The sequence below is a fragment of the Nematolebias whitei genome, chromosome 8 (assembly GCF_014905685.2).
Source record: "Nematolebias whitei isolate Nwh7 chromosome 8, NemWhi1, whole genome shotgun sequence".
In the NCBI taxonomy this organism is placed as follows: Eukaryota; Metazoa; Chordata; class Actinopteri; order Cyprinodontiformes; family Rivulidae; genus Nematolebias; species Nematolebias whitei.
In genome coordinates this window covers 1,330,344-1,343,305 of record NC_056505.1, presented here as the reverse complement: position 1 = coordinate 1,343,305, position 12,962 = coordinate 1,330,344, and the positions used below count along the sequence as shown (strand labels likewise).

Here is a 12,962-nt window from a genome sequence, read left to right as displayed (position 1 = left end):
TCTATTCAGTTTATTTCTAAAGCTCCAAGTCACAACAGAAGTCATCTCAGGACTGAACAGAAACAAAAATAAAAATTGAACAGAAACATTCATGTATAAAATAATAATTGAACATTATTTATCTGAGGAGCAGCTTTGAGTTTAACTCCATCACTGAACTCTCATCTTGAACAAGCATGAAGGCGACAGTGGAAAGAAAAACTCCCTCATGAGGAAGAAACCTTTAGCAGAACCAGGATCAGGACAAGAGGACCATCTGCTTCGACCGGCTGGGTTTGGTAAGAACAGATACACAATGGCAGGTCAAGAATCACGTTAAGATAGAAATAGTATCAAAAGAAAACTATTCAATTTTAACAATTCATTTAAGGAAATAAGGTCAATTTGTCTGAGGCGTTCCCAGCACACCCTCACTACACGTTTGGATCTACCGGGTCTGTCCGGCATCTTCCCCGTCATCTGATCCAACTCACCACCAGGTGGTGATCAGTTGACAGCTCAGCTCCTCTCTTCACCTGAGTGTCCAAAACAAACTGCCACACATATGAAACGACTACAAAGTCAATCATCGATCTATAGGGCATCCTGGTGCCACGTGCACTTATGGACACCCTTATGTTGGAACATGGTGTTTGTGATGGACAAACTATGACTAGCACAGAAGTCCAACAACAGAACACGCTCGGGTTCAGAGCAGAGGCCGTTCCTCCCAATCACGCCCCTCCAGGTCTCACTGTCATTACCCACATGATCAATGAAGTCCCCCAGCAGATTAAAGGAGTCCTCAGCTGGACCACCTTCCAGCACCCACACTAAGAACTCTAAGAGAGCCAGATACTCTGAACTGCTGTTCAGCGCATAGGCACAGTCAGAGCCGTCCCCCCACCCAAAGGTGCAGGGAAGTCACCCTCTCATCTGCGGAAAACTCCAACACACAAGCACCAAGTCGGGGTGGTGGTGGGTGGTGGTGTGGTGGTGGGGTGCTAAGAGTAGACCCACACCAGCTTGATGCCTCTCACCATGGGCAAGTCCAGAGTGGAACAAGGTCCAGTTCCTCTCAAGGAGATCGGTTCCAGAGCCCGTGATACACGTCAAGGTGAGCCCAACTGGATCTAGTCAACCTCATGCACAAGTTCAGGCTCCTCCCCCCCCAGAGAGGTCATGTTCCATGTCCCAAGAGCCAGCTTTGGTAATCCAGGGTCAGAGCGCCAAGGCCCCCGCCTTCAGCCACTGCCCATTGAGTCACACACCAGATTTTAATGGCCCCTTCTGCAGGTGGTGGATCCACAGGAAGGCAAACCTACGCTGCTCCTTCAGGCTGAGCCCGACCAGGCCCAATGGGTAGAGACCTGGTCACCAGGCACTCACCAAAGAGCCCCTCCCCCGGGCCTGGCTCCAGGGTGGGGCCCGGTAACTCATGTCCAGGCAAGGGACACTGAGTTCCTTGTCTTCTTTTGTCCATACAAGTCTTCTGAATCGCTGTTTGTCTGGCCTATCATCTTGGACCAATCTGCCTTGGGAGACCCTACCAGGGGCCATTATAATTGCCCCCAACAGCAGAGCTCCTAGGATCATTCAGGTGCACAAACTACTCCACCTTGATAAGGTGGAGATTCAAGGAGGAGCCACATATACCAGTGAACAAATTTACATGAAACGTTCATAGAATCGTCAGCAGATGAACATGTGAGAACACAAAACAAACACAACACTGTCACCCCAACACAAGATGTCGGTGTCAATCTCTGGCTGGGAAGGTGGCAGGTGATAGGAAGTTCTTTAGGGGATGCTAGGTCTGGACTTTGTTCTATGGACTTCTTGTTTTCCTCAAATTTAGGGACCGAAGTGTTCCTCACCTTTACCGTGTCACATAACACAGACTCTGCTAAAAGTCTCGACGTGAGTCAGGTGGTCATGATGTGGCTGATCTGACCTCCTGGCTCCTGAGTCCTCAGATGGACAAAGTCCTTCTGGATGCTGAAACATTCGGACAACTTGTTCCACAGTGAGCAACACCAAGTCCATTTAAAGCCTGGCTCTGTTCCCAGGACTTTTCCCCAGAAACAGCTGAAATCAGCTGGGTCCAGGTCCTAAGACCTGCTGGGTCCAGGTCCTAAAGACCCGATGGGTCCAGGTCCTGAGACCTGCTGGGTCCAGGTCCTAAAGACCCGGTGGGTCCAGGTCCTGAGACCTGCTGGGTCCAGGTCCTAAATACCTGATGGGTCCAGGTCCTGATACCTGCTGGGTCCAGGTCCAGGTCCATGAGGGTTTATGGAGCACTGGAGGCAGCAGGGGGGACAATAAAACTGATTTAGACCCCCAACGGGACAGGATGCTTTTAGGTGTCACCATTAAATTTTCTGAAGCAAAGTTTCAATGAAGTGAATTTAAAACAAACGATTGAAACGTTTCCTGAATCCTTCCCTCACCGTGATCAATAAAATAAATGATTAATGATCAAACTCATAAAACTCAGGATTGCTCAGAAATTTAAAATCTTCTGAACTCCTCAAATCAACAGTGAAAAAGTTTGGGCTCATTGTCATTTACTGTGTTGTAACATTGAATTCTTCTTTTCTTGTCTTTTAGGACTTGACTGAAGTAAAAACGTGAAACATCGTCCGGTCACCAGAGCGCTTATTATTTAATGAAACATCTGATGAGTGGACAGAAAGCTTCAGAGATAAAACTTAGCAGTGCAAGTCTTAGACCTTACCTGAGATCCTGCAGAGTCTGAGCAGCCAGACTGACGGTGAAAATGAGACAAACCACAAACATCATGTCACAATGAAGGTTTCCAGATAAAACAAGACTAAACATTCAGCTGCCCAGAAACCTGAACAGACACGGTTATTCACAAGACAAAGGTGAATGAAATCATTGGTTACGTACTGTAACCCCAGATTCTATGAGTATAGGCGTAGCCCTTTAAGGCTGTCGCTGATGGGTTTATCCCAATATGCGAAGCATTGCACTGAAAAATTTAGTCCATGCCTACCTGCTGTGTGGGCCCCATCCGGTCCGTATAAATTACGTTAAGAGCGGGTAATCGGCTCCCAAAATAGCTTTTTCTTCAGCCATTTAGGAGCCAGTGAGGCCCGACGCTTAAAGGGCTACGCTTATACTCATAGAATCTGGGGTTACAGTACGTAACCAACGTTCTATTTCGTATAGGCTTCGCCCTTTAAGGCTGTCGCTGATGGGTTAAGGGCGAAGCAGATGTTGTCCTCGCCTCACTGGGTCCATTTGAACACCATATGAAGCAGAAGCTTTCCCAAAAAACGTCTTGTCACTCAGCTCCCCATGTGCGTTTACGCATCGCGTAATTATGTGTGCCATGCACAGACGCATGTTTTGTAACTATGCGTTCTGAATGCATGAACGTCCCAGAAACTTCAACGGGGAGGGAAAAAAGCTGAAAAGAGCCATGAACCAACCGGTTTACGGCTGAACACTACGAACAGATTAATAATAACAGGAGAGCTGATTATTAATCAAATGAACTGATTGGTAACAATAGTCATGAACTGATTAGTGACAATAGAACCAAAATAACAATCACAACTTGTGACTGATAACATCTCACACTGTAATGCATGCAGACAGATGTGAGTAAAACGGAGTTCCATGAAACAACAATATTCATTCTGTAAACACTAAGGACAGAATGTGTCATGGAACGAGCCGTCACATCACGTAGATAAAAGTGAATAAATGAGCAGGGTGTTGACCATGTAGCCGCAGTGCAAAATGTCCTGCATTGACATACCATTATGCAAGGCAGTCGAAGATGCGATACCCCTGGTCGAGTGTGCTCTGAGGTTGACAGGAGGCTCTAAATCTGATGCTTGTAGGCTTCAGAAATGGCCTCACACAGCCAGTGTGACAAGCGCTGGATGGATAACGGGCGACCTGCAGATGCATCTCTATAATGCACAAACAAATGTTGACGCATTGCAGCTGTGCACGCTATGTAACCCGTCAACGCCCGCACTGGACAGAGGAAAAGAAAAGATGCTACTTCTTCTGATCTGTGTGTGAAGGGGGGGGGGGGGAGAACCCCACCAACGATATCACTCTTAATTTAAAGGAGCTTGTGATGTTTTTAGGCATAAAAGCTGGGTTTGGTCTTAAATCAGCTGAGCTGCCGTCAGCCTGAATTCTGAGACATGACGGAGCGACAGAGAGGGCAGATAATCACTCACCCTCTTAGCGGATGTTAAAGCCAGCAGCAGGGCTGTTTTAAGAGACAAGAATTTAATTGGAACCTGATCCAGAGGCTCAAATGGAGCTTTGATCATCAAGGCCTGCAGGACCAGCGTTAAATCCCACTGTGGAACAAGTGGGCGTGAAACAGGCCTGCGTCTCTGTACATCTTTTAGAAAACGCTTCACCAGCGGATGATTAAAAACTGTTCTGTCTCCGAACCCTTCGTTGCAGGAAGAGATGGCTGCAGCATACGTTTTAATCGTGCTGGATGCCAAATTTCTGTCCATCAGCTGTTGTTGAAAGGACAGCATGCCACCTAATGGACATGAGGTGGCCTCTACAACCTTCCCTGTACAGCAGCGCTGAAAAGCTGTCCTCTTTGATGTGTACAGCGCTGTGGTAGATGCAGCACGTGAAACCTGAATTGTGCGCACTACATCCTGTGGGAGACCCATCCTCTCTAAGCTGATCCGCTCAGCGGCCAGACCCACAGGTGCTGGCCTATTTCTGGGTAACTCCTGATCGCTCCTCCTGCCTGGAGGAGAGCGTCCTCCCTCCACGGCAGTTTCCACGGGTGCCCCGACAGCAGGCATTGCAGGACTGGGAACCATGGTGCGCTCACGCGTTCGGGGTCACCAGAAGAGCTGTCAATCCCTCCTCCTGAACTCGGTTCACGAACCATAAAATCAGAGGAGGTGGAGGAATACGCGTACAGAAGCATTTTGAGCCATGGGCTGTGGGCAAACGCATCCACCCCCAGTGGATGCGTTTGCCCACAGCCATTGTTGACACTGAGCGTTTTCTCGTGTCACAAACAGGCCCACAGCTGCTATTTCAATCTGAGTCAAAACGCTCTGTCAGAGGATGATTAAAGGTTGTTCTGTCTCCGACAACTTTGAGACAAGAAGAAAACATGGCTGCAGCATACGATAACCGCACTGGACACCAGATTTCTGTCCATCGACTGCTGCAGAAAAGGACAGCATGTCTTCCAGTGGACATGAAGTGGCCTCTATGCCTTCTCTGTACACTTTTTACAAAACGTTTCATCAGCGGATGATTAAAACTGTTCTGTCTCGAAAATTTTGTGACAGGAAGAGATGGCCGCAGTGAACGTTTTACACGAGCTGAACGCCAGATCTGTGTCCATCAGCTGCTGCAGAAAGGACGGCACACCACCTAGTGAACATGAAATGGCCTCTACACCTTTCTCTGTACAGCAGCGCTGAAAAACTGACCACTTGATGTGAACAGCGCTGTGGTGGTTGCAGCACGTGAATCCTGAATCGTACGCATTACATCTTGAGAGAGATCCATCCTCTCAAAAAGATCCGCACAGCGGCCAGACCACAGGTGCTGGCCTATTCTGATTAACTCCTGATCGCTCATCCCGCCTGGAGGAGAGCGTCCTCCCTCCATGGCAGGTTCCACGAGCGCCCCGATAAGTGTCGTAGGCCTGGGAACCATGATGTGTTCACGCACTTGGGACAGAGGAGCTGTCAGTCCCTCCTCCTGAGCTTGGTTCAGAAAACCGTGATATCAGAGGGAGAGAGGGAGGTGAAGAAGCATTACGACCACAGGCTGTGAGCAGACACGTCCACCCCTAGTGGTGGATTGTCCCGTGGCTCCACGATAATTATAGTTGACATTGAGCGTTCTCTTGTGTTGCTATACGTCCACAGGCGCTCGCAGGATTTCTGCCGTGTCTGAGCCATAGCTCTGGGTGGAAGGTCCCAGGTCCCCGTGCCGCAAAGGACCGTCTTTGGACATCACATCCGTCCCCTGTTCAGAACACAGGAGATGTGCCCTACTCCAATGGAGAGCAGATTGGGTGTGCCCCACACAGCATCTGTCTCACAATGTGGCACATGGGTTGAGCGCATACATCTCCTGCCAGTTATGTATGCAACAGTCACTTGCTGTCTGTGTGAATCAAAAACCCTGATGATTCCGCAGCACGGAGGCAAAGTGTTGAATCACATTCAAAAAACCCAGTGCGACACTCCAAAAACATTTAAATGAGCTGCTGTGTGGAGAACCACAGCGCCCCCACAGCTTGTTAAATGTGTGTGCCTCTGTGAAGTCTGACATGTCTGACGTAGGTCTGCTGATGGAAAAACAGCTGAGATCACTCAACCGATTTCACGTGAGTTGCACTGCTGCCACCTGTCTGTACAAACTGGTCAGCAGCAGCAGATGTCCAGATAAAGCAGAATTCTCCTCCCTGCTCTGTGCGGCGGCTGCAGAGCAGCTCGGGCGCATTAATGGAATGTTGTTTCTCACAGTTCAAAATTGACAAATCTAGAATAAATCTCATCTTTCCGGTTTGTTGGGACCAGGGAGTGACGAGAGAGGAACCATGTGTTTTCCTCTCCTTCTGAGACTCGGGAAATTACATTTAAATCAGAATTTCCTGAGCTTCTGCAAGAGGGGACGAGATCTGTTCTAAAAATGACAGAAAACGTCACTCGAGTTCCTCTGCACCGGGGTTTGAGCTGTACTGCAGTGTGAATCCCCGGATGAAAATGGTTCGCCTATCCGTCTGGAGCGTGCGCTCATTGCCACTCGTTTATAAAGTTATCAAGCGGGCACACATTTATGCTGTGGGCTCACATGCATGCTGATGTGAGCTGGTGCACGCTGAAGGAGAAAGAAATAACGCGTGCCCCCGAGCATGCAAATCGTTTGTGCGTTTGCTGATGCTGCGGGACGCAGCTCATCTGTGTTGTGCTCACGTTGTATGCAGCTGCTCCGTGTAAACGCTCGGGGAGCGGGTGCATGTATGAGCCGACGTGCCCTGAAGAGTCGTGTGTGCGCAACCTCATTCATGCGACGCCTTAAGCGAGGATTGCTGCGGGAGCGCGTGTTTGACGCTGGTGCGGTCAGGAAGCAGCGCGTGGCATCGGTGGGGTGAGGTTACCACTGGGCTCGGTCTGTAGAACAAGTTCATTCTTGGCTGCGAATCACGTGAGCTTTTGAGTGATTCCACGAGCTGCAGTATTAATTCAGAAAACCTTCTTCGAGGATGAAGGAGCGGAGCCGCTGTGAGGCTTGTGAAACTGCAGACGCCGTGGGAGCGCGCGTTTGACACCACTGCGATGAAAACGTGTGTCGCTCCTGCCGAGAGCGAGATATGTTACTGGGCTCGTACCGCGCTCTCACGTTTACGTTGACGTGAATGGCGGGCGCTGAGAGCTGCGTGCGCACTTTCATAACACAGCGCCTTATAGGTGAAGGCTGCTCGTGCCGCGGGAGCGCGTGTTGGCACCGCTGGCAGTGAATGAAAACAACCTTAAAAGGCTCATTCGTGATGAGTGTGTGTGATGGGGCCGCTGTCAGATCATCCGTGCTGACAGCCTGGCTAAAAGACACTTCATCATAAAATCATGTTTATTTCACATCATGTCATCAACACACCTCCAGCAAACCGACACCTGGTTATCTTCCCCTGAGCTCTGTTTGTTGTCCTAGAGGGCCCCCTGTTGGCGGAGTCCGGGAAAAATTGAACTTCCGGATGCCGAGGACGTCTGACGGGAGGGACTGGCGTAGCAAAGCTGGGGAGGCGTTGTGCAGCCGTGGAGCATCTTGAAATGATCTCTCGCTGATGAAAGGCCCTCCAACAAAAAGCTTCTGTAGCTTCTTCTGAGAGGAAGCTCGAGTGATGAGCCAGGAGAACCTCTGGGACCTCATTCTCCGGCCGCGATGCGGGGCGGCAGACAGCAAAAGAGGCGCACCGGTTGGGGATGACGTCAGCTGCCCTACAGACGGAGCCAGAGCTCTGGACGGAGTGTACTACAGAGGCCAACGGCGCCGTTAGCGAACAGCCATGACGAGAGCGGAGCTAGCCGAAGGTCAGAGAGCCCACCGTCTCTTCCCGCCTCTGAACGTGTACGCCAACAGAGTAACGTGTTATTCGCTGCGGCCGTCTGGAACGCATGCTGGTGAGCTCAGTTGGAGAGCGGTGTCACCGTCTGGGTTACGCTAACCAGAGGCACGAGACGCTGGTCCACCTGGACATCTTGCTCCGATGAAGCCTCCGTCAGGCTCGGCTCCAGGGGGCACTGAGGGAATTTCCGCTCGGTGAACCCCTGCTCTGGAGATGGGTGCGGACTGTGGAGACCGGCCCCCCAATTTACCAGGAAAACCGGCTGTGGCCTCGCCCGTAGGACGTCCTGTTGGGAAAATGAGGCCAGATGGATCAAGACGGTGAGCCGGAATGGAACCTAGAAAAAAAACACCTTCCCGCCGGATCATCTGAACTGGCAGGAAAGGCGTGGGACGTAAAAAAGGGTCCCTTCATGCCAGCGGCTCCTGGATTATGCCGGGCAACGCCAGAGGGCGCCGTCAGCCGGGAGCGGTGTGATCGCCAATGCGAAACGAGGTGGGATGAGGTGAGCATTCGCTCAGCCCCCCTCCACCGACACTATGCTCTCCAGGAGAGAATGAGTAGCGGGGGGCTGCAGCTGAGTGCCGCCTGTCCCGGAGGAACCATCCGATTCGCTCCGAGGGTCGGCGATAAGAGGAAAATTACAAGATGGCGTTGTCCAGCGTGTAGCGACCTGTCACTGAGAAATACTCCTCGGCACTTACCTTGAAACAAGACTGCTCGTCAGCTTTTCCTCGGGGAGGAGAGCTCACCGAGATGACCGGAGGTCGACGTGACGGGCCAAGCATTCTTAACAAAGGTTGGTCATCTACACAACTTTCCTTCTTCGTTCTTCTGACAGTGTTATTAGCTTGCTGAAGAAAAAATGGGAGCCGATTTCCCGCTCTTAACGTAATTTATACGGACCGGGTGGGGCCCACACAGCAGGTGGGCGTGGACTAAATTTTTCAGTGCAATGCTTCGCATATCGGGATAAACCCATCAGCGACAGCCTTAAAGGGCAAAGCCTATACGAAATAGAACTAATTTATTCGGTTACCCACCATGTTGTCCCCCCCATCACTGTCAGACGCAGCCTGGGACAGAGGTGAGACGAAACATCACGTTTAAATACAGTTTTATAATCCTTGCTGCTCTGCTGAGGTTACGTAAAGTTTCTCTTCAGATGTTCGTGTTGCTCACAGAAACAACTGATTTATCAATATAAAACAATAATAAATCAAAGTAAACTAAATCAACCACTAGGGAGCACCAGCCAGTGTATCTCTGGTTCTGGTCCCAAGCCCGGGTAAATGGTGAGGGTTGAGTCAGGAAGGACATCTGATGCAAAAGACTTTTGCTAAAACTAACATGCAAGTTCATCTAAGAGACAGTGGATCAGTCGAGGCCCGAGTTAACAATGACCACCACCGGTGCTGTTGACAAACAGGGTGTCAGCAGAATTGTGCTACTGTTAGGTGAAAACCACGAGGAGGGAAACATGTCAGGAGACAGAGAAGAAGAGGAAAGTGAAGAATGTAGGACTGAGGGTTGCAACTCTAAATGTGAGGACAATGACAGGCAAAGGTAGAGAGCTGGCTGACATGATGCTGAGAAGGAAGGTAGATGTTCTGTGTGTTCAAGAGACCAAGTGGAAGGGCAGCAAGGCTCGCAGCATTGGAGCAGGGTTCAAACTGTTTTACCATGGTGTGGATAGAAAGAGAAATGGAGTAGGGGTGGTCCTGAAGGAGGAGTTGGTAAAGAATGTAGTAGAGGTGAAAAGAGTGTCAGATAGGGTGATGTGTCTGAAGGTAGAAGTAGAAGGTCTGATGCTAAATGTTGTCAGTGGTTATGCTCCACAGGTTGGATGTGATGAGGAGGAGAAAGATACATTTTGTAAAGATCTGGATGAAGTGATAGAGAGTATTCCCAGGGAGGAGAGGGTGGCGATGGGAGCAGACCTGAATGGACATGTTGGTGAAGGAAACAGAGGATGAGGAAGTGATGGGTAGGTTTGGTGTCAAGGAAAGAACCAGGAAGGACAGATGGTGGTGGATTTTACCAAGAGAATGGAAATGGCCGTAGTCAGCACTTATTTCCAAAAGAGGGAGGAGCATAGAGTGACCTATAGGAGTGGAGGAAGGAGTACGCAGGTCGACTACATTCTGTGTAGAAGAGGAAACCTGAGGGAGATTGGAGACTGTAAGGTTGTGGCATGTGAAGTGACGGAGACTTCAGCCAACAGAAGGTGTGTTACAGGTGAAGTGACGTTCAGCTAGAACAAATCTAATGTTTAGTTTTGAAGGCAGCAGCAGAGCCGTCAGAATGGTCTTAGACTGGAAACAATAAAGACGTTGGTGTTACCTCCTCATCAGATGCCTCCGGCTCCTCCTCATTCTCCAGCTTTTAGGTAAAAAACAACGTGTTAAACCACAAAAGCAAAACTTTTTTAATGAGAGGGGGAAACGGGTGTTTCAGGAGGAGGAAGAGGAGTTTTAACAGGCCACACATCTACAAACACAGCAGGGAGTCAAAGAGGACAAGCTGGAGTTTGATATGGATCCACTCTGGCTGAGAGGGGAAGGAAGGAGAAAGAAATGCTCACATACCCTCTCCTCCTCAGCTGTTATCTGTCCCAAAACACAAACACACATATTCTTACCATCTGCTGACACAACACGAAGGATGATCAGATGTTTGTCTCTTAGCAAAATAACTTACGGACACTGAACAAATTGAAATTAACCTTTTAGAAAACAAACGCTGCATGTGCACTACAAGTCATGTTTTTGAAGGATTGGACCCAGGACAGAGCAAAAAAACCCACAAAAAACTATTTTAAGATTCAAGAACCAAGAAAGAAAAAGTTGATGTGGCAGAAAAACAAACGGACAAAACGACTCGATAAGGACACGGAGGAGACCAGACATGGTACGAGAACGCACATCGGTGCTCGACTGAGGATGTAGTGAAACCTGAATAAACACACAGACTGAAGCTGACGAGCAGAGTGTCTGCAGCTGTGACTGAAGGAACAGGGGACAGGTGGAGGTGGGCGGGGCCAGCTGACTGACAGAGCAGTGACACAGAGGAAACACAAGAATCACAAACAAAGAAACAAACGGGAAGTTCCCCTACAAATAATCAACAAGTCCCAGACCTTGACCCTCCAACATCTAGTCCCAGACCCTGACACTCCAACATCTAGTCCCAGACCCTGACCCTCCAACATCTGGACATCTCCAACATTCTGTATTAATTCATTTCTTTTCATCTGGAACATCCTTTTCTATAAAAATCTGACCTTTGGTCTGTGTCAGAGTTTACTTTTGTAAACGTGCGGCTGTGGCTGAGTGGTTAGAGTAGTCGTCCTCCAATGAAGGAGTTGGGGGTTTGAATCCACCAGCAGTCATATGTTGAAGTGTCCCTGGGCAAGACACTGACCCTCTCGTTGCCTCTGATGTGTCCCATCAGTGCATGAATGTGATAAAGCTCTGATTAGTCTTTGTAGAGACAGAGAGCTGTATGAACGGCTGAATGAGGCACAGATTGTTGTAAAGAGCTCTGAGTTTCTGGATCAGACAGAAAGGAGCTGTGTAAGTTCAGTCCATTTTGTTTCCACTCACACAGAAAAAACCTTCATTTGACAAGAGTCCACCGGAAAAGCAGACTTTTTTGGAGCAATTCGAGTTTTGTGAGACAGAAAACAATTCTGACTCCAGTCCGAGGGAATTCCTGTGTAAACTCACAGATGTTCCAGCTGTGGATGTGTGAGAACACTCACCTGTTTGGCTCCCATCGACTCGAACATCTTCTCCAACAGAACCCTCATCTGCTGGATGTTGTTCATTAGAACACACGGCTGAAAGAGGAAGCAGGCCAGAACAGAACTTCAGGGAGTTCAGATGAAAGAAGACAACGTCACCAACATGAAGGTTTCACAGCAGAAGAGTTTCAGGGGCACCGTGGAGGAACTCACCGTCTTCTCCTTCTCACAGTACGTTGGAAAGCTCTTGCTCAGAATGGCACAATACTGCAGCAGAACTTTGGTGATGGTCTGTGGAGACAAGGTGGGTCATGAGAGCTCTGAGAACATCAGGAACAGAACCGAGAAACATTTAGACACACGAGGACACGGCGTTTTAAAATGGCCAACAAATGTTCCCGTTATGATGCCTTCAAAGCCACGACCAAGACTTTTCTTCATCTGTTGACTCCATGTGGCTCCTGAAGGACAGAGCAAGACATGTATACACGGATCAGTACCTCATCCTCAACAACAAGGGCGTTGCTTTGGTCCGTCATGGTGAAGAAAGAGTTGAGTCTTAAGGCAAAGCTCTAGATTTACTGGTCTGTCTACGTTCCAACCCTCAGCTGTAGTACTAAGGTCTGGATCATGACCGAAAGAACCAGATCCTGGATCCAAGCAGATGAAATGGGTTTCCTTCGTGGGGTGGGGGAGCTCAGCCTTAGAGGTCAGGTCATCTGGGATTGGACACCTTGTTAGAGACTTGAGACTCATAAGAGACCTCATCATTCTGAGAGCTCGGAGAAGAGCTGCTGCTCCTCTGCATGAACAGGAGTCAGCTGAGGAGGTTCATCTGAGCAGGACGCCTCCTGGACACCTCCCTGGGGAGGCTTTCTGGGCATCTCTCACTGGAACAGGCTCTGGGCCAAATGCAGCTCTCTTTAGAGCAGTGGTTCTCAAACTGGGGTCCCCAGACCCCCGCGGGTCCGCGAGCTGGTGCTTGGGGGTCCGCAGCAACAAAAAAAATAAAATATATATATTACTTTACAAGCACGTAGATATTCAACAACCTGTTAAAATACACCAAAATCCAGGAAATCACATCAACTTTATTCAAAAATTTTCTGGGGGGGGACCCCC

At 49.3% G+C, this 12,962-nt stretch overlaps 1 protein-coding gene across 1 annotated transcript in view; it reads right to left on the bottom strand.

Annotated features, from left to right (window-relative positions):
* Positions 1-12,962, bottom strand: part of LOC119412961 (protein unc-13 homolog B) — a 141,509-nt gene that overhangs the window by 29,543 nt on the left and 99,004 nt on the right. Inside the window, exons 22-23 of the mRNA XM_037679971.1 lie at positions 12,054-12,131; positions 11,859-11,936 (exon numbers count right to left, since the gene is read on the bottom strand). Coding sequence (XP_037535899.1) covers positions 11,859-11,936; positions 12,054-12,131 — 156 coding nt within the window. The remainder of the gene's footprint in view (positions 1-11,858; positions 11,937-12,053; positions 12,132-12,962) is intronic.